This window comes from Cicer arietinum, chromosome 5 (genome assembly GCF_000331145.2).
Source record: "Cicer arietinum cultivar CDC Frontier isolate Library 1 chromosome 5, Cicar.CDCFrontier_v2.0, whole genome shotgun sequence".
In the NCBI taxonomy this organism is placed as follows: domain Eukaryota; kingdom Viridiplantae; phylum Streptophyta; class Magnoliopsida; order Fabales; family Fabaceae; genus Cicer; species Cicer arietinum.
The window spans coordinates 24,755,367-24,778,550 of NC_021164.2; the positions used below are offsets into that span (position 1 = coordinate 24,755,367).

A 23,184-nucleotide genomic window follows, 5' to 3' on the forward strand; every position below is an offset into this window, starting at 1 on the left:
AAATAATTCATTTTCCTAATATAACGAAAAGGAGAATTTAAATTTTATCCCAAAATACTAATATAACTACTAACAATTACTAACATTTACATATTAAAAAAAAAACTTTAACCTAATTTTTTTAGCTTATAAAAAAAAATTAATGTTTAGATATTTTGTAACCGGTTGTTGTATTTTATAATAAAAAAATAAAAAAAATGATTGATGTATATGAAGATAATGCAGCTCATATGATATGAGTTTGTTCTGAGCTGACACTCTTCTTCACCTGTCGGTGGCTTCATTTCATTTTTAGTCAATTAATTTCGTAGTTACACTGTCACTTTCCACATCTCTAACACATTTCTTTATCTATTTATTTACAGCTATACATACACATGCACACACCTTAGAGAGAGAGAGTAACGAATTTTTGTTCTATTGTGACGCTCTTTTTTTTTATTTTTCTCTTTCTGTCGGTCAATTTGATTGGATCCAACTCTTTATTATTATTATTATTAACTTCTCAATCTTCACACATTCTCTCATCAATATTTCATTTCTTCGTTCAAACTCTTTCAATTAGGGTGCTTTTATTTCTCTCTCTTTCTCATTGAATTTTTCAATTGAGGGATATTCTGATCTAGTTTTTGGCTCAGATTCTTCTTTGAGGTAAACTCTTTGATGCAATGTTGTTAAATTTTGGATTTATTATGTGGATAGGGAAGGAGATATAAACATGAAAATTGTGTATTTTTTTAGTTCACTGTTATTAGAACAATTTTTGTTTTGTTTTGTTGTATTGCTTAAGTGGATTTAATTTTTGTTCACTGTTTAGTTAGTTCACTGTGGATTTATGTTTTGTTTTGTTAGAATTTGATCAACTTTTTGTAGTTAATTAATGAGAATTCAAAAGATCTGAACTTTTTTTTTTCCCAATTTTGCTAACTGTTATAATGCTTGTTGGAATCTAGTGATCTGATTCATTGTTTTCTTTTACAGATCTGAGCTTTAGTTTATATGCAAAAGAAGGAGGTGATTCTGAAGTTGGATTAGAGAAGAGAGGAATCTTACAATTATTTAAAGTGATGTGTGTAACTTGTTGAGCTTTAATTGAACTACTATTTGATTCCTTATTGGCGTCTGGGAAGAGCTAAGTAGGAGACTATGATGGACTCAGAAGGGGAAGCTAGGGTGAGTTTTAAATTTTAATGTGAAATTTTCTTTGTAAACACTGACACTTCAGATCGAAGACGTGTCTAGTGTCAGTGTCAGTGTCTGATACTGACACAACACTAACATATGTTGTTACATTCAACACTTTCATTTTTTTAAATAATCATCGATGTCTACGTGAGTGTCAAATGTTGTGTCCGGTGTCTGTGTTAGAAGAAGTTGTTGTTTGGTTTATAATTATGATTCATTGGTGATCACTAACAAATTTTGGAACTACTTGCAATACTCAGGAAAAGGCAATAAAGACGTTGGGTAGCCAAGAATGCCAGATATGTGGTGATAATATTGGTACAACTGTTGATAGCGATCCATTCACTGCTTGCGGTGTTTGTGCTTTCCCTGTCTGCAGGGCATGCTATGAGTATGAAAGGAAGGATGGGAATCAGTCTTGCCCCCAGTGCAAAACTCGGTATAAGAAGCTCAAAGGTAAAATAAGGATAAAGTCTGTTGTCTATCATAATGTAATTTTCAACATTCTTTAAGTATATAGTTAAAGCTTCATAAGACAAAAGAAACAAGGTTTTGATGTGCCTGAAAATATGAAGTTTTCTTGGCAGCAAATTGACCTCTTTCATATGATATGAACCGAATGAGAAAGATTCTAGGCTCTTATTTTAGTGAAGGTATATCCTTTTGCTTAAAGAGAAATTTCTCAATGAACATATGGGTCCTTCTATAGCTAATTTCCCAGTTCTCTACTCTCGGAATCGATGAAGGACAGTACTGTAGGTGCAGGTTGTGGTTGTTTCCCTACCAATACTAATTTGTGCCATTACCTTTTACTCAAGTTAAATCACTGAAGTGTTTGTATAGATAGTTCATAGAAGAATTTATTTATATTTGATTACCTATTCCAACTGTTTGATCTATAATATGCAACTAATTTTTTGGCTAAAAAGACTAGCTTCGTAGTTTTTAACTTATTCTAGGTTGGTTGATCTAATAGTGCAAACTGCAACTCAAAATCATAAAAAAATTAGATTATTGTAAGCTAATAATTTTATTTTCCCTTTTGTTTCAGCAGCACTAAGATTGTGTACATCTAAGATAAATATTATTAATGCACGCAACATATTTTCATGATTTCATGTTTGTGATTTTCCTCTACCATTTTTAATGTAACTAGTAGTTACCCTGCTTGTTTAATTGATTTCAGGTAGTCCTGCAATTCTTGGAGATCGGGATGAGGATGGTGGCGCTGATAATGGTGCCAATGACTTCAAGTACAATTCTGAAAACCAGAGCCAAAAGCAAAAGATTGCAGAACGCATGTTGAGCTGGCAAATGGCATATGGGCGAGGTGAGGAGGTTGATGCTCCAAATTATGATAAGGAAGTTTCTCACAATCACATTCCTCGGCTAACTGGTGGACAAGAGGTTGTTCAACTAGTTTTCTCTATGATACTTTTTTCCATCCCATCACCCTATCCTTAAAAATATCAACTTGAACAAATATTTCTCAACAGATTTTGAATTTAAATTACTTTTCTATATCTTCATTTTTCAGGTATCGGGAGAATTATCTGCAGCCTCACCTGAGAGGCTGTCAATGGCATCTCCTGTAAATGCTCGTGGGAAACGAGTTCATAATGCTCCATCATATTCATCTGATCTGAATCAATCACGTAACTCCTCTACCTCTCAATCTATGCACATTCTCATATAGTGTCATTGTTTACCTAGCTAATCCGATATTTATTGTGTTTCTTTATATTCTTCGTGCAGCAAATATCAGGGTTGTTGAACCAGGGTTTGGCAATGTAGCATGGAAAGAAAGAGTTGATGGCTGGAAAATGAAGCATGATAACAAGAATGCTGCTCCAATGAGTACAGGCCAAGCTACTTCTGAAAGAGGAATTGGAGATATCGATGCCAGTACTGATGTGCTTATGGATGATTCCTTGTTGTGAGTACTTATATATTTCTTTATAAGAATGTGTGCTGCTTCATTTCTGTTGCAAGCCTCATTGCTCCTATCTCAGTTGGTATCAGTGATACTATCATGTTTTTCAGCAGTTAAAAATCTCATTTAGTAATATATCATTCGTGACTGATACATGGAGAGTTTATTATCCATATTTTGTTGTAAAATATTCTCTAATGACTGTATTAAATAAGCAAATTCACTGAGTTGTGTCTCTTTTGATGAGTTCAATGCATGTCCCTTGTTTTTAGGTTTCAGTACTAAACACTTTGTTTTCATAATGCAGGAATGATGAAGCACGACAACCTCTCTCCAGGAAGGTTTCTGTTCCATCTTCTAGGATAAATCCATACCGTATGGTCATTGTTCTGCGGCTTGTTATCCTCTGCATTTTCTTGCATTACCGAATTACAAATCCCGTACCCAATGCTTTTGCCTTGTGGTTAATATCAGTTATATGTGAAATTTGGTTTGCTGTATCTTGGATATTGGATCAGTTCCCAAAATGGCTTCCTGTGAACCGCGAAACATATCTTGACAGGCTTTCACTAAGGTAGAGCCTTGAGTTTTGACTCTCCCCTTCTGTATTATGATGAAATCATGTTTATACTTTATAGTTTTTCTTTTGTTATGATAATATTCCTTTTATTTCATAGAGCTAGTTTTGGCAAACTTCTCAACAAGCACTTGCAGAAATAGACATATTTAAAGAATCTTTGCAATCACTACAAGTATTTTTAATATTGCACAAGTTTGCTTCTTCATCTCAATTTGTTCATAAACTTACTCATTTAACTTTCATAGATTATTGATATAGAATACATTTTTGTGGGGGAATAACTGTATGCTTATTTTATTTGAGAAACTTTCATAACCAAGAAACTAATCCAAACTGAGCCATAATTGATGTGTGTTGCAGATATGATCGGGAAGGGGAACCGTCACAGCTAGCAGCAGTTGACATTTTTGTCAGTACTGTTGATCCGTTAAAGGAGCCCCCACTTGTGACTGCCAATACTGTACTATCCATTCTTGCTGTTGACTATCCAGTGGATAAGGTTTCCTGTTATCTCTCTGATGATGGTGCTGCTATGTTGACATTTGAAACTCTTGCTGAAACATCAGAATTTGCAAGGAAATGGGTTCCTTTCTCCAAGAAATATGCAATTGAACCCCGCGCACCTGAGTGGTATTTTTCTAAGAAAATTGACTACTTGAAAGATAAGGTCCATCCATCATTTGTCAAAGATCGCAGAGCAATGAAGGTAAAGAAGATTGACTTGCAAATTGATTGTATTGTAATTATTCTTTTATCTTCGCATGCGTTTGTGCTACTCTGCAAGCCATGCTTCTTGGCACTTACCAACATCTTTTAATGCTTATTCCTCTTTGTTTCATAGAGAGAATATGAAGAGTTTAAAATTCGTGTCAATGGACTTGTTGCAAAAGCAATTAAAGTTCCTGAAGAAGGATGGGTGATGCAAGATGGTACACCTTGGCCTGGAAACAACACCAGAGACCATCCAGGAATGATCCAGGTAGTTTAATTATTTATTTATGTTTTTAGTTGGTTGCATTCTCATGACAAGTCCGTGAGAGGTAGGTGTCAGCTCAGTGGTTAGAGTTTAACCATGTAGTTTCAAGAGACGGAGTTCAAAATCGCTCGGGGACGGTTATAAAATGGCCAATAGTGCAACTTTAGTTAATAAATTTTCTCCCTTCCCCATTTTTTGTTTTTTGAATTATCATGACAAAGATAAAATCATACAATGGCCTTTTTCTGCTTCATTCACTGTTTTGTTTTTCCTCAAGTTTTTCATGTACCTAGATGGATTAAATGTTAAAGGAGTCAACCTTGGTGTATTACCTATCGTTTCTAATGTTTACTAGTGATTTTCTTAAAAACTAGTTTACTTTTGTAAATAATATTATATATTCAACTTTTGACAAATGGCATGTTTTAAGCTATGTGTTTGTTAGATTTTAGTTGGAAGTTTTAAGCATTTCATTTACTAAGTTCCTTTCTCTATCTGCAGGTTTTCTTGGGCCAAAGTGGAGGACTTGATACTGAGGGTAATGAACTTCCGCGTTTAGTCTATGTTTCTCGTGAAAAGCGTCCAGGGTTCCAACATCACAAGAAGGCCGGTGCCATGAACGCACTTGTGAGTAACTACAGAAAATGCTGAAATCTTAATTTTCTCTACCAGTGTACTTATCTCGCCATTGGTGATACATATCTATTTCAGGTTCGAGTATCAGCTGTCCTTACAAATGGACCTTTCTTATTGAATCTTGATTGTGATCATTACATAAACAACAGCAAAGCCTTGAGGGAAGCTATGTGTTTTATGATGGATCCCAACCTTGGAAAAAATGTTTGCTATGTTCAATTTCCACAGAGGTTTGATGGTATTGATAGAAACGATCGATATGCCAACCGTAATACTGTTTTCTTTGATGTAAGTATCTTACAGGACATTCATTTGATTTCTGTTAGGTTTTAGGTAAAATATTTTTCATTATGATATTAAATTTCTTGAGGGACAGGCCACCCCTGATTGTCATGAATCATTTACTGCAAAAGTTTAAGTTATTAGGTGATGACATGTGAATGGTTTTATATCAAACATGTCTCCTCATGCAAGAGCCCTTTGAGCTCAAAGTGTGGGGAAAAACTTTCACACCCCCCAATATCACTTTGGATGTACACATCTGGAAAAAAACGTGAATTTAATACCACTTCCGAAACATTTGTGGTTTTTCAGAAATGTGAGGTTGGGGAAAGTTGTTCTCCAGAGCGTGGACAATGCATAGGCCCATAGAACCTTTTTCATGAAATTCATCTTATGTTTTAAAGGCTTTGGAACCTTGTCATGAACATACTTTCCCAAAAGCTTAAGCTATTAGGTGAATACGTTATACCCAAATGGTTTTATATCTAATACACATTTCCCCAACTTGTCTCTTTTTGTACAGATAAACTTGCGAGGGTTGGATGGCATTCAAGGCCCTGTTTATGTTGGTACTGGATGTGTCTTCAATAGAACGGCTTTATATGGTTATGAGCCTCCTATTAAACCCAAGCATAAAAAGCCTGGATTTGTTTCTTCGCTTTGCGGTGGAGATAGAAAGAAGAGCTCGAAATCTAGCAATAAGAGCTCTAAAAAGAAGAAATCTAGCAAGAATGTTGATCCAACTGTGCCCATCTTTAGCCTAGAGGATATAGAAGAAGGGGTGGAAGGTATGCTATGCATTTTGGATATATTTTCTTGATGCATTTTGTCGAAAGTTCTAATCTTCTATGAGTTAAAATATTTCTGCCACTTGTAGTTATATGATGATTTTGACATCTCTTATTGCTATTCCATTGCTAAAAAGAAGAGTACAACACATAACTTTCTAGATTCTGTTGAACCTTGAACTTCAATTCTTAATTATATTATAAATGGATTGGCTCATCTGTGAAATTGCATATAACTTATTTTTCCCGATTATTTAGAATTCTTTCGTGTATTTTGTACACCAACTTATTTGGAGTTGTTTTCAATTTTTATTTTCACTTTTCTAATACAACCATTTTATTCAGGTGCTGGATTTGACGATGAGAAAACACTACTCATGTCACAAATGAGCCTTGAGAAAAGGTTTGGTCAGTCTGCTGTTTTTGTTGCCTCTACACTTATGGAAAATGGCGGTGTTCCTCAATCTGCAACTCCAGAAACTCTCCTCAAGGAGGCAATTCATGTTATCAGTTGTGGTTATGAAGATAAATCAGAATGGGGTAGTGAGGTACAAAACAGAATGACACTAATCCATTACTTTTGATGCTTTTTTATGTTTCTTGTTCAGTCTCATCTCATTTTCAGCTTTATTACCAACATATTTGTGCATTAAGAGACCAAAAATCCAATAAATTAAACTTAAATATGAAATAGACCAGGTTATCCTCGATGATAATATGGATAGGTTACTACAAAAAATAGGATGAATTTTTCCTATTTATTATCTTTGAACATAATCATTATCTGTTTTATATTCCACAGATTGGATGGATCTATGGTTCTGTCACAGAAGATATTCTTACTGGATTTAAGATGCATACCCGTGGTTGGCGGTCAATATACTGCATGCCGAAGCTTGCAGCATTTAAAGGTTCAGCTCCTATCAATCTTTCCGATCGTTTGAACCAAGTGCTTCGATGGGCTTTAGGTTCAGTGGAAATTCTAGTAAGTCGGCATTGTCCCATCTGGTATGGTTATAATGGAAGGCTAAAGTGGCTCGAGAGGTTTGCCTATATAAACACCACAATTTATCCAATCACTTCCATTCCCCTTCTCATGTATTGTACCTTGCCTGCTATCTGTCTCTTGACTAACAAGTTCATTATTCCACAGGTTTGTGATTTCTTCTTAAACAAAATATAGTATATAGCTTGTTCCTTTTCTTGCAGTCTTAATTTGGATACTGTCCTTAATGATAATTATTTTAATTTTCATGCATTACCTCATTATGTTTATGGATGGTTTATAAAACTAAAAGCATAATAAATAATAATATGAGAGAGGGAGAGAGACAGGAAGAGTGGAAGAAAAGTAAGATAAAAATCCATTCATCATTTATTATAAACCAAGAGATAAAATGATTGGCAATAGGAGGACTTATAGTTGCAAAGGGACAAAGCTATCAATGTTGTCTAGATTCAAATTAGCAACATGTTGACTGCGAGAATTGACCACATGTTTGTCAAAATATAATTTTCAAATGTTCTAGTTTTATGGAAGAATTACAACACAGGATATTGTAAATATTTTTATACGTAATTAACCAAATGAGTCATTGACAATGTCCATAGAAGATAGCAGTTTTCTAGATTGCAGTTGCAGTTATTTTGCGATCCTTGGTATTGTGGCAAAACGCAACTGATGCGGCTGCAATTGCAGTTGCAGACTGCAATATATATTGATTAAGAATTCTTTTGGTTAGTTTGTCCTGAAATTGAAAATACATTTAAGGATATCATACCTTGTAATTCTCCCGGAAGCTGCTTTCACTTCTGACATGAAACTTTGAAACTGGCATTCTTGACCTTGTATATTGAAATGTCTCATATCATCTGCAAACATATAACCTCTGAAAATGTGATCTTGTGCGACACAGTATTCTACACTTTATTTTAGAACATACTGTAACTTTTCCTTTTTTCATTTTGCTTGCAGATTAGTAACATTGCAAGTATATGGTTCATATCTCTCTTTCTTTCCATTTTCGCAACTGGTATCCTAGAGATGAGGTGGAGTGGTGTTGGAATTGACGAATGGTGGAGAAATGAACAATTTTGGGTTATTGGTGGTGTTTCAGCTCATCTTTTTGCTGTTTTCCAAGGTTTACTCAAAGTACTTGCTGGAATTGACACAAACTTCACTGTTACCTCAAAAGCATCAGATGAAGATGGAGACTTTCAAGAACTATACATGTTTAAATGGACAACCCTTCTCATTCCACCAACAACTCTTCTCATTATAAATCTTGTTGGAGTTGTTGCAGGAATCTCCTACGCCGTTAATAGTGGCTACCAATCATGGGGTCCGCTCTTCGGTAAACTTTTCTTTGCATTTTGGGTGATCATCCATCTTTACCCTTTCCTTAAAGGTCTCATGGGACGCCAGAACCGAACACCAACTATTGTGGTTGTCTGGTCCATTCTTCTTGCATCAATTTTTTCGCTTTTATGGGTTCGAATCGACCCTTTTACGACAAGAGTCACTGGTCCTGATTCTGAGCAGTGTGGAATCAACTGCTAGAGAAAATAAAAGCTGGCAGATTGAATAACTTATCAATTGAAACTCACCTGTCTCAATCAACAACAAAAAGAAGAGTCATGGTGGGAATGTTGTGATTGTATTGCAATTCTTTTGTTTACAGGTTAAAGTTTTTATTTATTTATTTATTTTTTTTTTTATATTTGTTCATGCATGTTTAAGTTATGTGCAGTTGATGGACTATACAGAAGCGAACAAATTAGATCCAAATTATTTTGAAGGTTGTTATTTTTTGTATCATTATTTTGAACATACCTCCCATTTATTGGGAGAAGCTATTTATTTATTGTTGTTAAACTATTCATCAGAAGACCACACATCCTTGTATACATTTGTGCTATCTTATAGATTTTGTTCTTATTTGGTTTCAATAACACAAGACTAGTAACTTCTGCATCTGCTAACACTTTGTTATATGTTGGATAATAGATAAAAATAATTCTAAAAGTTTAAAAAATGTTTTCTTAGATTGCCTCCACAAGATTTTATCGCAATTTAGTAGCGGGATAGGCGATATAATAAATACAACAAGGAGAGTTTTTTTAGTTGGTCACTAAATGTCCTAAGGACATATGTGTCAAAAAGACCAGGGAATCCCATTCCATTAGCCACTAAACCCTTATGCTCTTGTTGGGGTTCATTTGCATTGAGAGGCTCCTCTTCATCTAGTTGTTCAGGTTGAAGGTTGATCTATATGCTCTTACTGTTGTGGCTACTTTGAAGACGTAGCACGATCGTCACCACATCGGCAAGCTGCAACTGAAATGGTCGGTTCAACACGAGCCTCTTAGTCAGAAGACATATTAACTCTTACCTAACCCTCGTGGTCAGTAAACATAGAATGCACCATGCATGTTGGCAAATAGACATACATGCTCAATAAGCAGTTACGCTCAACAAAATATTTTAGTAAATAACACATCCATGAGTTATGCATATGTAAACTTACACAAATTGAGTTTATATATGTTTACATAAATCCAATCAATTCACGTATATATTACAATATTTTTCAACTACTTCAACTTAATTTATGTAAATGTATGCAAAAAGAAACGAAGAGGAATACTAAAACAAAAGAAATTAAAAAAAACTTGTAAATGGTTTGCAAAAGTGGCTTATCCTTTGTGAGTCTGTTTCAGTAAGTTCACGAAAATGGATGAGAGCGAGAATAATGGCCGAAATTGCAAAATACCAAACAAAAGGAGCAAATAGGTTGGTGTTTGGTCTCACGATGTTGAAAATGAGAGATGATAGAATAAAGGGGTTTTGGTATGATGTGTAAATTTGATTTGGTTTTGAGGGCAACTTGATTATTTTATGTCTTTTAAAAAGGTGGTAGTGGTTGTAATTGGACAAAAGAGAGTGTAATAGTAAAAGTGAAAATAATTTCATTAAAGAAAAATATGCATACACAAATAGGATAAGATAGACCAAATTAAATAAGGTTGATGATAGATTGTTAGCTTTTGAAACCCTTGTGAAACAAGAAAAAGAAAATTAAGAATTGTAGATGCGAGGACATGCCTCTATAGAAAACTGTATCGAAAAAAAGTTAAACGTTTAAAACTCTATCTACTTTGTGAAAATAGAATTTTTATTTTAAAATGTTTTCATTTTGCTTTGACGAGAGACCCGTGAAGTGAATTATTGCTAGAGGAAAATGAAATATCCATTAATGAAAATATTGAAAATATTTTTTTGACACATTGTTTCTAAAAATTTAGACAACTGTTCGCTTTAAAATTTTCTTACTTTCTTGTTAACAAAAATGAACATAATTTAAAATATATATATATATATATATTCCCACAAAATATACAGGTCCTTGATACCCCACCACTATAGGTGGAAACAAAACCATGCCATAGAAATGGGAAAATATGTCATAAGGTTATTAAATAACACCCTCATTTTTTCAATAATCTCTCAATTTTTCTTCTTTCACCATATTCCTATGGATATAGATCCTTCTTATTTCTTAATTCTCAAAAGAAATCGAAAACTCTATTACCATAGTTTGAGGTATAGCAGCATACATTTCTAGAATGAAGATTATATAACAAAGCTCCCCATTTCTTTTGAGAGAATATCTACTCTTAACAAATGGACCCCATAGAACCACATAACCTATGTACGCAGTAATAAGTAAAGGATAACATATTAGAATTTGGGAAGTTCAATCTTACCATAAAACTAACAAATAATAGTTTCATTTGACAAGTACAAGCACAAGATAGAATATACTAGTTTCCTCAATCAAGCAAATCTGAAACTGGAGTTTTCCTAAATGGATCTAATAGAGCCAACTGTTCAGCCAAAGCTTTGTTGGGAAATAGATCATCAGCTTTCATCCTGTCCCTGATTCCATATGCCGGCAGTTTGGCGTTTAAATAAGCCTGTGTTAGAGCATGGAAAGGAGATATTCTAGAAACATAACCAGATTGTCTCAATCTATAGAAAATCTTCTCTGCATTATGGACATCACCCCTCTTTGCATACTGCTCCATAATAGTCATATAAGTAGTAAATAATGGCTTCATCTTATTCTGCTGCATTGCCTTCTGCAAAACAGAGTCTGCCTTCTCAATTTCCCCTGCATGAATATAAAGTGACACAAGAGCATCCCAGGTCGATGGACCTATTATGCATCCACTATCTCCCATTTTCTTAATAAGATCCTTGCCCTTGTTTAGCAACTTAAGCCTTGTATAAATGCTGAGGAGTATTGAGTAGTTCTTAGCGGAAAGCTTCCATTTATTTGACATCATCTCAAAAACTGCCTCTGCTTCTTCAATTTTCTTCAACTTTCCCCAAGCTTCAACAGCAGCAAGGCAATCCTCTATCCGAGGAGGCCTTGACTCACAAACCTTCCAAATTCTCTCCACTTCGTCGACCCTTCCCAGAATTGCATAAAGGCGGAGCAAAGTTGGGATTACCCACATATTCTCTTTCAAGTTTTCACCTTCAATATCCTTCAATATAGCATCAGTTTTTTCTGTAAGCCCAGCTGAGGCATAATGCCTAGCCAAGGATGCCTGTGTTTGATGGTCTAGTTTAACACCTTCTGCCTTCATTGTCTCAACTATTTGATCCATTGCATCAATGTCATTGGATAGGCCCTTCACGTCTATTAAAATTTTATAAGTAAAAGGAGAAGGTATGACATTCTCCTTTTCCATCATAAGTAACACGTCAGCTATTTTCTTCTTGTCAATCCTTTTATAAATAAGAAGCAACTGGTTACAAGCAAAGGGTGTAACAGGAAGATTTAACTTCCTCATTTTGTTGAATATATCCTCAGTTTTCCTCAAATTGTTCAGACTAGCAGAGTTAGCTAGTAATGTTCTGTATATAGAATATTGTTTTTTTTTTATTTTTATATATATATATATATATATATATATATATATATATATATTATTACTAAATATGATGTTGCATGAGATGATTTGTTTGAGAGGTAATAATCTGAGTTTGTTTAAGACCATTTGTTTAATAGATAATAATGGGTACGTTTGTTTTAATAAAAAAATTATTCTTTTAAACCAAAAATTATTTTTTAGGGTTTAAAGGTGTTTGTTTCATATTTTTTTTAAATTATTTTGTTAGAAAAATTATTTTTAATGTGAATAAGGCTTTTAAATAGGCTTACAGGCCAGACCATGATAGGCCGTAGGCCAGGCTCAGGCCGAAAAAAAAGCCTATCATAGGCCGTAGGCCAGGCTTAGGCCTCAAAAATTCATCGTAGGCCAGGCTCAGGCCTTTCAAAGCCTGGTCTGGCCTGGCCTATTCCCACCCCTACCTGCAGGCATAACTATAGTTGTTATTATTCCAAGAGAGTTACATGGAATGACCAACCCGGCACCTCCAAAAATGCGGTAACAGGATGGCCACTATACCAAAGATTATGGATACAAGGTAAATAATTTATACATACAATACATATACAAATGCTGCAAAATTAGTGGGATATGAACTGTGAAGTAAACAGCAAAAGATCAAAAAGAAACACAAGACTTGATTGAATCAGAAGAGAGAGAGAGAGAGGGAACAGAAAATGAGTTTTTCGGAAACAAACAGAGAAAATGTGTAAATCAAAAGAAGTTGTGACGCAGGGCCATCCCTAAGATTTTCGGTGCCATCTGCGAATTACGAACTTAGAGCCTTACTTTTTTATAAGCCATATGTGTGTGCGTCAGTACGTGTGTGTGTGTGTGTGCGTATACATATATAGCAACAAAAATTATCCTAACTAATACCTTCATCTAAAGTTCTTTTTTTGTTGTTGTAAGCTCTTCAAGATGCTTATCAATTGTTGTCTTTCTAAACTCTGTTTAGTAAATCAGTATTCACTCATAAAAGACATATGTGCACCACTAGATTCGTGTTCTTTAAGTCTATTCAAAAGATAGGTTCAATCATTAAAATTTTCATTTGCTAAGTGATTTGTTTTATGTATGACTTATATCAAATAACTTTGAACAAAAACAAAAAACTCAATCTAATTCTTTTGAATAAACTAGTCAACTCTTATCATGGTCGTCTCCATTAAAAAAATAACACATGTAATGTGACAATTAGAAGTGTCTACCAAGAGTATCCTTAAGACCATTCACAATTGTCATATCTCTTTTATGATCGTTTTTTAGCAATTCGCCTCTCAAGTCACTTCTAAGGCTATTCTATATTCTCGGATCATAATTTCTAATCAAATAGACTCATTAAGTTGCTCATTAGCAAAATCAAGGATATTACTACCTACATCATCAGATCTGAGCAGTAAATTTCCAACTTTAGAGTTAGTTAAGTACATAATTGTTTTTTACTTTTAATATATATATATATATATATATAATAAATGGGGCCCCATAAAAATGGACCCTGTGCAGTCGCTCCTCCGGCACACCCTCAAGACATCCCCTGTGGTGACGGTAAGTTTGCTTTCCTAACATCAATACTTTAAATGTAAAATTGGATGCAAATATAAGTATGATTCATTTACCTGCAGGGCCCTTCCATACATTTTCCGCTTTCGAAGATTAAGCAAGGCCAATGTGATCTCTTGCCTGCTTAATTCTTTACCTTTTTCAACCCACTTGTTCAGAGCAGAATCAACGGGACCATTTACAACTGCCTTGAATAATTCTGATCTCTTGTTTCTACTCTCTGAATTTTTCGCATCTAGATCACTTTCAGTATCCGACAACTCCAGCTCATTATGCTGTTTCCCACCATCCTTGTCACCTTCAAACAGATCTGTTTGAGACTCAACACTATCTCTATCTCCGTCTACCTCCAGTTCAATCAACGGATCTTCCATCTCCATCTCTTCATCATTATCATCATCTTTCGTGCAACTAGCATCAGCTTGTGACGAAAGTTCACGCCTACTTACTGTAAATTTCGGAGAAGCATGACCTGTGCGGTAAAATGTGTGGCCCGTGGACAGAAATCTATCATGCTTCATTTGATGAGAATCAGGAGCTGCATCTTCATATTCCACCAAAGTATTTGGCATTAATTGGACACGAAAAGTTCCAACATTATAAAGCTCTTGGCTTCTACAAACAATACACAGTAAACAATTAGCAAAAAAAAAAAACACCTAAATGTGTATAAAAAAATCAGCAACTACCACTCTAATTCATTAAATTAAACAGCTATGTTATTTGAACATCAAAATACTAACACCATATACGTTACACCGTAAATGTTTATATCTGTCTCTCTTCTACTTTTAAAATTTTATACTATACACACATTTCAAAAAATACACAAAAATACTTGACGCCGTATTGCTCTAAATTAATACAACGCAAAAAAAAAATCATTAGTAATATTTAATAGTAGTTAGTAACATTGATACAACGCAAATAGTTCATATAAAAATAAAATTAGGTTGTGAATGATGAATAAATAAAAGTAAAGAAAAGGTGATGCAGAAGAACAACGGGTAGAATGAGTGAGTTTAGTGTTTACCTTAGGGTGAGACCAATCGAAGTTCGACGAAGAGCCCACATGGTGACAGCAGAATACAAGAGACGAGAAATGAGCGGAACGAAGAAAACAAATGCTTAAACCCTAAAATTAAAACCAACTCGAAAAACCTATTTATTCTGAGGAGAATAAGATTTGAATTTTGAGGTATGGTGCGCGGAGGTGTATGATACTGATGGTGCGTCTCCAATCAAGTTGATGTGATCAAGTGAGGGAATGATTACTTACTTGGGAGTGATGATAAATTACTAAATAAGTATTTGATTCATCAACACTAATAAATTGATAAAGTGAATCAATCAATGATTAATATTATAATCATTTATAATTGATGAACATAATATCAAATAATGATTTGATTATCATGATTAATATTATTTACTTTATTATTTAAAATGAGTTGTTCATTTTAGAAGAATCTTATTCAATAAATAACTAGATAATTTTAATTCTTTATAGGGTGTTTGCAAATGGAGTCCCATAAAAATAGGCCATGTGCAGTCGCTGCTCCCACACTCGCTCATGCCTATGTGGTGAGTAAGTTTGTCAATAATGCTATCTACACCCCTCACTTTACTACTCACACCCCTCAATTTTAAAATAAAAAATTACCTAAAATATCCTTACCTATTTATTAAATTTTAACTCTAATCTCATTCATCTTCATCTTCAAAACCCTAACCTCTCTCAATCTTCATCTTCATCCTCATCTTCATCTTCATCTTCATCTTCATCTTCATCTTCATCTTCATCTTCATCTTCATCTTCATCTTCATCTTCATCTTCATCTTCATCTTCATCTTCATCTTCATCTTCATCTTCATCTTCATCTTCATCTTCATCTTCATCTTCATCTTCATCTTCATCTTCATCTTCATCTTCATCTTCATCTTCATCTTCATCTTCATCTTCATCTTCATCTTCATCTTCATCTTCATCTTCATATTCGTCTTCAAAACCCTAACTTTCATATTCATCCATATCCTCAAAACCCTAACATTCATTTTGGTCATTTTAAAAGTACGCTTACATGAACTCAGTTCAAGTACGTTTACGTGAACTCAATTCAAGTATGTTTACGTGAACTCAGTTCACGTACTACTTAAAATTTTTACAATGTAAGTGAACTCAGTTCAACTATGTTTACGTGAACTTAGTTCACGTACAACATGAGATTTTTACAATCTTACAATGTACATGAACTCAATTTAAGTACGTTTACGTGAACTCAGTTCAAGTACGTTTATGTGAACTCAGTTCACGTACCACCGATGAGTCTCAAACTCCATTAATTATGCAATCTTAAATCATGTACGTTTACGTGAACTTAATTCACGTACTACCTGAGATTTTTACAATTTTACAATGTACGTAAATTCAGTTCACGTAATGTTCCAACGTACGTGAACTAAGTTCAAGTAAACTCTTCAGATTTTGAAAAAATTTACGAACTCAAAAATAGAACAATAAACATACCTTGTTTGGTCACTTTACCCACAATATAAAGAGGGAACTGATGGGGTGCAATTTATGAGTGGATGGTGTAAGTTTTGAATGATTATGAGTTATGATGGGTGAGTTATGTTGATTTTGTGATATATGAGTTTTTAGTGGTTAAGAATGGTAATGAAGTGATAAATAGAGTTAAAGAATATTATAAATATTCAAGGGCAATTTGGGTATTTTGTTTATAAAAATAAAATGAGGGGTATAGATAACAAATTTGTAAGTTTGCTTTCCTAACTTCAATATTTTAAATGTAAAATTGGATGCAAATATAAGTTTGATTCATTTACCTACAAGGCCCTTCCATACATTTTGCGCTTTCAAAGATTAATCAAAGGCAATGTGATCTTTTGCCTGCTAAATTCTTTACCTTTTTCAACCTGCTTGTTCAAAGCAGAATCAACGAGAACGTTTACAACTACCTTAAATAATTGAATAATTCTGATATCTTGTTTCTGAAACGCACCGTTTCTCTTTATTTTAAAAAATAATAATAATAATAATAATAATAATAATAATAATAATAATAATAATAAATAAATAAATAAATAAATAAATAAATAAATAAATAAATAAATAAATAAAACCAAACCAACTCCACTCCACTTCATTTTTCCACCTCACATTTTCCCTCCTTCTTCTTCTCGCTCTCTCGGCTACACCAACATCCACCTTCTCCATTTTTTTTCTCTCTTATTTTTCTCCTTGATTCTTCTCACTCCACAACACCAATTGCACACCTTAACCCTCAACCATTTTTAATGAATTTAACATCCCCAAGAGCATAACTTCTCATACTCTTTTAAATACTCTTGGTTAGGATTTTGGGGTTTGGGTTAGTGAGTTAAGGAAGAAGAAAAGTAATCATTTTCTGAAAGATGTTCATTGAGACTCTTTGAGGTAAATACACAACTCTAATGTGAGTATGAATCTCTAGAAAAAAAATGTAGTTTTGTTTAAAAATCTTAATTGTGTTTAAAGTATATTTAAAAGATTTTTATGGTTTCCTAGAGTTAGCTAAACTTTAGAATAACTCTTCTAAAGTCTTGAGAATATTTTTGATACTCAGATTTGTTAGTTGAGGTTCTGTCTTTGATTAAGCTGATTTATATATGGGTTATAAAGTAGTTAAATATTGAATTGATATACAGTTGAATATGTTTCCATGAGTTATGGTGAAATTGGAAATGATTTTTAAACGTGTTTTCAAAATTGTTGTTATAATTATGAAATCGTTAACGATGGTAGGTACACCTAGTTACCTCGTTTTAATTAGGGAGAGTTACTCGTTAGATGGAGTCGCCCCTATGAGAGAGGTCATCTGTATGAGGATAGGACTATCAACGAGATGTAAACTCTCTAATTGACGTGCGATGATGCGTTGCGGGATTGAGAGGAGAGGGCTATCCGTTAGATGAAGCCACCCCTAAGAGAAAGGCGGAGGAGTAAAGTGTTATCAATGAGATGAAGCCGCCTGTTGGTTCTCAAAAATTTATATTTTTACTTGTTTGATTTGCTATGATATTTTTAAGGTTGCTCATTTTGATTCACCTCTTTATGAGTTGGATTTTAATTATTTCTACTTGAATGGTTAAATTATAAGTTTATTGAATTTATCATGTGTATACTTTATTTGAAAATTATTTATATCTTCCGTAGTATTATTTAACATAATTGCCACAAGACTATAAAATAATTATTCGTGTTTTTGTGTGTTTTTCTTCTAATTGGTGGTGATTGTTATCTCCTTACTAAGTCTTTGTGACTTATCCCTTCATATTTATTTCATAGAACTAGTTTTGGTAAACTTCTCAACAAGCACTTGCAGAAATAGACATATTTAAAGAATCTTTGCAATTATAACCTTTTTTTATTTTGGTCATCGTAAGTTTTTTTGTTTGATTGATATCCTTGTAACACCGTTAAAACATAACCATTTTTAACAAAAAAATCCAAATTATAACATATTTTAACCTAAAATTAACTTCAAATGTTTCGGTCTTCATCCCTAAAGAACCTAAATGCACCTTCTTCTTCATCGTTTCAGTCCTCTTCCTGTTGTAGATCATAAAATAAATAAATAAATCTGGAAAAGCTTAATGAATTTGATTAAAGGTTCAACTCTTGACTATGGTGAATTCTTTCATCATCCCTTACTATTACTAGGATTAAAATTTTGACTTTCTTCTTTGTCCCTCCTCTCTCTACAACCAAATTATACTATCATTTTTGGTCTTTTTCGTATACTTCCCTAAAATCTCTTAATCTCCACGCTAAGAAGAATTTTTTTGATTCAGATTCAATTCTAGAACACACCATTGTCCAACAAGTAACATCAAACAAAGAAAAAGATTATGCTAACGATGATTTGAATTTAAATACGATGATGAATCTCAAATGGATGAAGATGTTGGTGACAATGATAAAAATTATGATGAGGAAGAGGACTAAAATGATAAAAAAAAAAAAAAAAAAAAAAAAGAATGCGCGATTTAGATTTATTTAGGGAAGAAGGCCTAAACATTTGTGATTAATTTTAGGTTATAAAATGTTATAATTTAATCATATTTGAGGGTTTTTTTTGTTAAAAAATAGTTATATTTTATACTGTGTTACAATTTTTGTAACAGAAATTGGATGAAAGAACTATTTTAAAATGCAACTGTATTTATAAGGATTTTAATCAAATAAAAAAACTTACGAGAATTAAAATAAAAAAAAGTTATAGTTGCAAGGACCAAAGACATATTTAAACCATAAATAAAATGTATAAAATCAAAAATTATGATTCCCTCAAAAAGTTTTAGTCATTGCATTGTTAAATTTATTTATTTATATATGTAATTTTCTAAACATATATTTCAAAAATTTCAATTCATTTAAAAAGAGTTTTGAAAATATCCACATCTTCCTATGTTGATATTTTTGTATATACTTTATAAAATGGGAATGGGTCTTCACTCTTGATATAATATCATGCTAAAATATTATTGGACACCAAATAATTTAAAAATGATTGTGTATATTTATTGAAGTCTTATGTTTTATACACTTTTATTACTTGGTGAGTTTTATATAAGTCTTGAGGTGTATCTAGTGTGTAACGGTAAATGTACTTTACATTTTTCACTAAGTGTTTGATCATTGTTAGTGTTATTGGAAAGACAAATGTAAATCTATTTATAAGTGTTCAATGAACTATAAGATTTTTCTTACCTTAGATTGAGGCATCATCCCTCACTCTAAATTTTTATTACATTGAAGAAAAAAAATTAGTTATTTTGATATACATTTCCATTTTCTCAACTGCAAGTATATCACACACTAACTAAAACAAATATTATTATCATTGAGATAAGGGAGGATATGTAATTATACAATGTTCTTAAAAAAATTAGTTATACAAAATGCTAATTATGGAAATCATTCAGATTTGTATTTAATTAGTTGATTTGTAGAGTTAGAATTGTATGTTATTTCCTTTATTAGACATAGTCTTAACGAGGACAATATTTCCTCTTGATCCTTAGGCCTAGAATTAATTATTAGGATAAAAAATTGTTTCATATATTTCCTTCTTGTATTATTCAAAATTATTAAGTGAATAACCAATTATTTTTCTACATAGTATCAAGTCTAGCCCTTTTTTGTTTTGCGTCAACCCTACTACTATGTCTGCAGACCCTAAGTCTTCTTCTTCCACAATGGAGACTGGTACAACTCTAATCAATCCCATTGAAGGAACACGTCTTCACCTCCCGATTGTTGGCCACAAACTAAATGGGAAAGGTCAGTGCGCATCTTCCTCCAAGGAAAAGGTAAAAAGGGATATATCATAGGAAAAACTGCACAACCTAAATAAGGAGATCACGGTCATGAAAAATGGCAGTTGAAAAACAACCTTGTCATGTCTTAGCTCCTCAACACAATGACCAATGACATCGGAGAAAACTTTATGTACTATGACACATCTAAAGAAATATGGCAGTTGTGAAAGAAACTTATTCCAATTATGATAATACATATGCCATCTTTGAGATCAAAAGCATTCTCCATGATCTCAAACAAGGTAAACACTAGGTCACTGAGTATTTCAACACTCTCAATAGGTACTGACAGTAGTGAGATATTTATGAAGCTATTGAATGGAAATCTTCAGATGATAAGAAACAATATAAGGATTTGGTGAATAAGGACAAAACCTACAAGTTCTAGTTGAGTCTCAACAAAGACCTTGATGAAGTATGTGGAAGGATCCTTGGCATGAAACCACTTCCCAATCTTCGAGAGGTGTGTTCAAAGGTAAGAAGAGAAGAAAGCTGAAGGAAATGTATGCAAGGAAAATCCATTTTTGCCTCACTTACACAAAGCTTAGCGCTGGTAGTAAACAGAACTCAATCACATCTTATGCTTAGGCCCATAGAACCTTTTTCATGAAATTCGTCTTATGTTTTAAAGGCTTTGGAACCTTGTCATGAACATACTTTCCCAAAAGCTTAAGCTATTAGGTGAATACGTTATACCCAAATGGTTTTATATCTAATACACATTTCCCCAACTTGTCTCTTTTTGTACAGATAAACTTGCGAGGGTTGGATGGCATTCAAGGCCCTGTTTATGTTGGTACTGGATGTGTCTTCAATAGAACGGCTTTATATGGTTATGAGCCTCCTATTAAACCCAAGCATAAAAAGCCTGGATTTGTTTCTTCGCTTTGCGGTGGAGATAGAAAGAAGAGCTCGAAATCTAGCAATAAGAGCTCTAAAAAGAGAACAAATTAGATCCAAATTATTTTGAAGGTTGTTATTTTTTGTATCATTATTTTGAACATACCTCCCATTTATTGAGAGAAGCTATTTATTTATTGTTGTTAAACTATTCATCAGAAGACCACACATCCTTGTATACATTTGTGCTATCTTATAGATTTTGTTCTTATTTGGTTTCAATAACACAAGACTAGTAACTTCTGCATCTGCTAACACTTTGTTATATGTTGGATAATAGATAAAAATAATTAAAAGTTTAAAAAATGTTTTCTTAGATTGCCTCCACAAGATTTTATCGCAATTTAGTAGCGGGATAGGCGATATAATAAATACAACAAGGAGAGTTTTTTTAGTTGGTCACTAAATGTCCTAAGGACATATGTGTCAAAAAGACCAGGGAATCCCATTCCATTAGCCACTAAACCCTTATGCTCTTGTTGGGGTTCATTTGCATTGAGAGGCTCCTCTTCATCTAGTTGTTCAGGTTGAAGGTTGATCTATTTACTCTTACTGTTGTGGCTACTTTGAAGACGTAGCACGATCGTCACCACATCGGCAAGCTGCAACTGAAATGGTCGGTTCAACACGAGCCTCTTAGTCAGAAGACATATTAACTCTTACCTAACCCTCGTGGTCAGTAAACATAGAATGCACCATGCATGTTGGCAAATAGACATACATGCTCAATAAGCAGTTACGCTCAACAAAATATTTTAGTAAATAACACATCCATGAGTTATGCATATGTAAACTTACACAAATTGAGTTTATATATGTTTACATAAATCCAATCAATTCACGTATATATTACAATATTTTTCAACTACTTCAACTTAATTTATGTAAATGTATGCAAAAAGAAACGAAGAGGAATACTAAAACAAAAGAAATTAAAAAAAACTTGTAAATGGTTTGCAAAAGTGGCTTATCCTTTGTGAGTCTGTTTCAGTAAGTTCACGAAAATGGATGAGAGCGAGAATAATGGCCGAAATTGCAAAATACCAAACAAAAGGAGCAAATAGGTTGGTGTTTGGTCTCACGATGTTGAAAATGAGAGATGATAGAATAAAGGGGTTTTGGTATGATGTGTAAATTTGATTTGGTTTTGAGGGCAACTTGATTATTTTATGTCTTTTAAAAAGGTGGTAGTGGTTGTAATTGGACAAAAGAGAGTGTAATAGTAAAAGTGAAAATAATTTCATTAAAGAAAAATATGCATACACAAATAGGATAAGATAGACCAAATTAAATAAGGTTGATGATAGATTGTTAGCTTTTGAAACCCTTGTGAAACAAGAAAAAGAAAATTAAGAATTGTAGATGCGAGGACATGCCTCTATAGAAAACTGTATCGAAAAAAAGTTAAACGTTTAAAACTCTATCTACTTTGTGAAAATAGAATTTTTATTTTAAAATGTTTTCATTTTGCTTTGACGAGAGACCCGTGAAGTGAATTATTGCTAGAGGAAAATGAAATATCCATTAATGAAAATATTGAAAATATTTTTTTGACACATTGTTTCTAAAAATTTAGACAACTGTTCGCTTTAAAATTTTCTTACTTTCTTGTTAACAAAAATGAACATAATTTAAAATATATATATATATATATATTCCCACAAAATATACAGGTCCTTGATACCCCACCACTATAGGTGGAAACAAAACCATGCCATAGAAATGGGAAAATATGTCATAAGGTTATTAAATAACACCCTCATTTTTTTCAATAATCTCTCAATTTTTCTTCTTTCACCATATTCCTATGGATATAGATCCTTCTAATTTCTTAATTCTCAAGAAATCGAAAACTCTATACCATAGTTTGAGGTATAGAAACATACATTTCTAGAATGAAGATTATATAACAAAGCTCCCCATTTTCTTTTGAGAGAATATCTACTCTTAACAAATGGACCCCATAGAACCACATAACCTATGTACGCAGTAA

The 23,184-nt window shown here is 33.1% G+C and overlaps 2 protein-coding genes and 1 long non-coding RNA gene across 3 annotated transcripts; 2 read left to right on the forward strand and 1 right to left on the reverse strand.

Annotated features, from left to right (window-relative positions):
- Nucleotides 1-369: 369 nt before the first annotated feature.
- On the forward strand, nucleotides 370-9,316 carry LOC101510810 (cellulose synthase A catalytic subunit 3 [UDP-forming]-like). Its single transcript, XM_004499829.4, has 15 exons — nucleotides 370-651; nucleotides 982-1,173; nucleotides 1,446-1,641; nucleotides 2,372-2,592; nucleotides 2,723-2,840; nucleotides 2,941-3,121; nucleotides 3,426-3,692; nucleotides 4,059-4,404; nucleotides 4,540-4,677; nucleotides 5,176-5,301; nucleotides 5,386-5,598; nucleotides 6,116-6,380; nucleotides 6,726-6,928; nucleotides 7,183-7,533; nucleotides 8,356-9,316. Exons 2-15 carry the CDS (start codon nucleotides 1,147-1,149, stop codon nucleotides 8,938-8,940), a joined length of 3,237 nt encoding a protein of 1,078 aa, XP_004499886.1. The 5' UTR covers nucleotides 370-651; nucleotides 982-1,146; the 3' UTR covers nucleotides 8,941-9,316.
- Nucleotides 9,317-11,103: 1,787 nt separating this feature from the next.
- On the reverse strand, nucleotides 11,104-15,186 carry LOC101493641 (pentatricopeptide repeat-containing protein At1g80270, mitochondrial-like). The gene is made up of 5 exons (XM_073368668.1): nucleotides 14,941-15,186; nucleotides 13,920-14,522; nucleotides 13,724-13,733; nucleotides 12,764-12,854; nucleotides 11,104-12,313 (listed from the first exon to the last, which is right to left on the reverse strand). The coding sequence occupies exons 1-5, from the start codon at nucleotides 14,979-14,981 to the stop codon at nucleotides 11,214-11,216; spliced, it is 1,845 nt and encodes a 614-aa protein (XP_073224769.1). The 5' UTR covers nucleotides 14,982-15,186; the 3' UTR covers nucleotides 11,104-11,213.
- A 4,512-nt stretch (nucleotides 15,187-19,698) lies between these two features.
- Nucleotides 19,699-21,446, forward strand: LOC113786667 (uncharacterized). The gene is made up of 2 exons (XR_012163075.1): nucleotides 19,699-20,844; nucleotides 21,042-21,446. It is a non-coding gene; the product is annotated as an uncharacterized lncRNA (long non-coding RNA).
- The last annotated feature ends 1,738 nt before the right edge of the window (nucleotides 21,447-23,184 follow it).

What these genes read in the sequence shown, in the direction of transcription:
- LOC101510810 (XM_004499829.4), top strand. Translation starts at nt 1,147, where the DNA reads ATGATGGACTCAGAAGGGGAAGCTAGG. An exon ending in TCGGTATAAGAAGCTCAAAG is followed by an intron (nt 1,642 to 2,371) that starts GTAAAATAAGGA and finishes AATTGATTTCAG; the next exon opens with GTAGTCCTGCAATTCTTGGA. An exon ending in ATCTGATCTGAATCAATCAC is followed by an intron (nt 2,841 to 2,940) that starts GTAACTCCTCTA and finishes TTCTTCGTGCAG; the next exon opens with CAAATATCAGGGTTGTTGAA.
- LOC101493641 (XM_073368668.1), bottom strand. Translation starts at nt 14,981, where the DNA reads ATGTGGGCTCTTCGTCGAACTTCGATTGGTCTCACCCTAAG. An exon ending in TCGATTGGTCTCACCCTAAG is followed by an intron (nt 14,523 to 14,940) that starts GTAAACACTAAA and finishes TATTGTTTGTAG; the next exon opens with AAGCCAAGAGCTTTATAATG. An exon ending in AACTATAGTTATGCCTGCAG is followed by an intron (nt 12,314 to 12,763) that starts GTAGGGGTGGGA and finishes AACAATATTCTA; the next exon opens with TATACAGAACATTACTAGCT.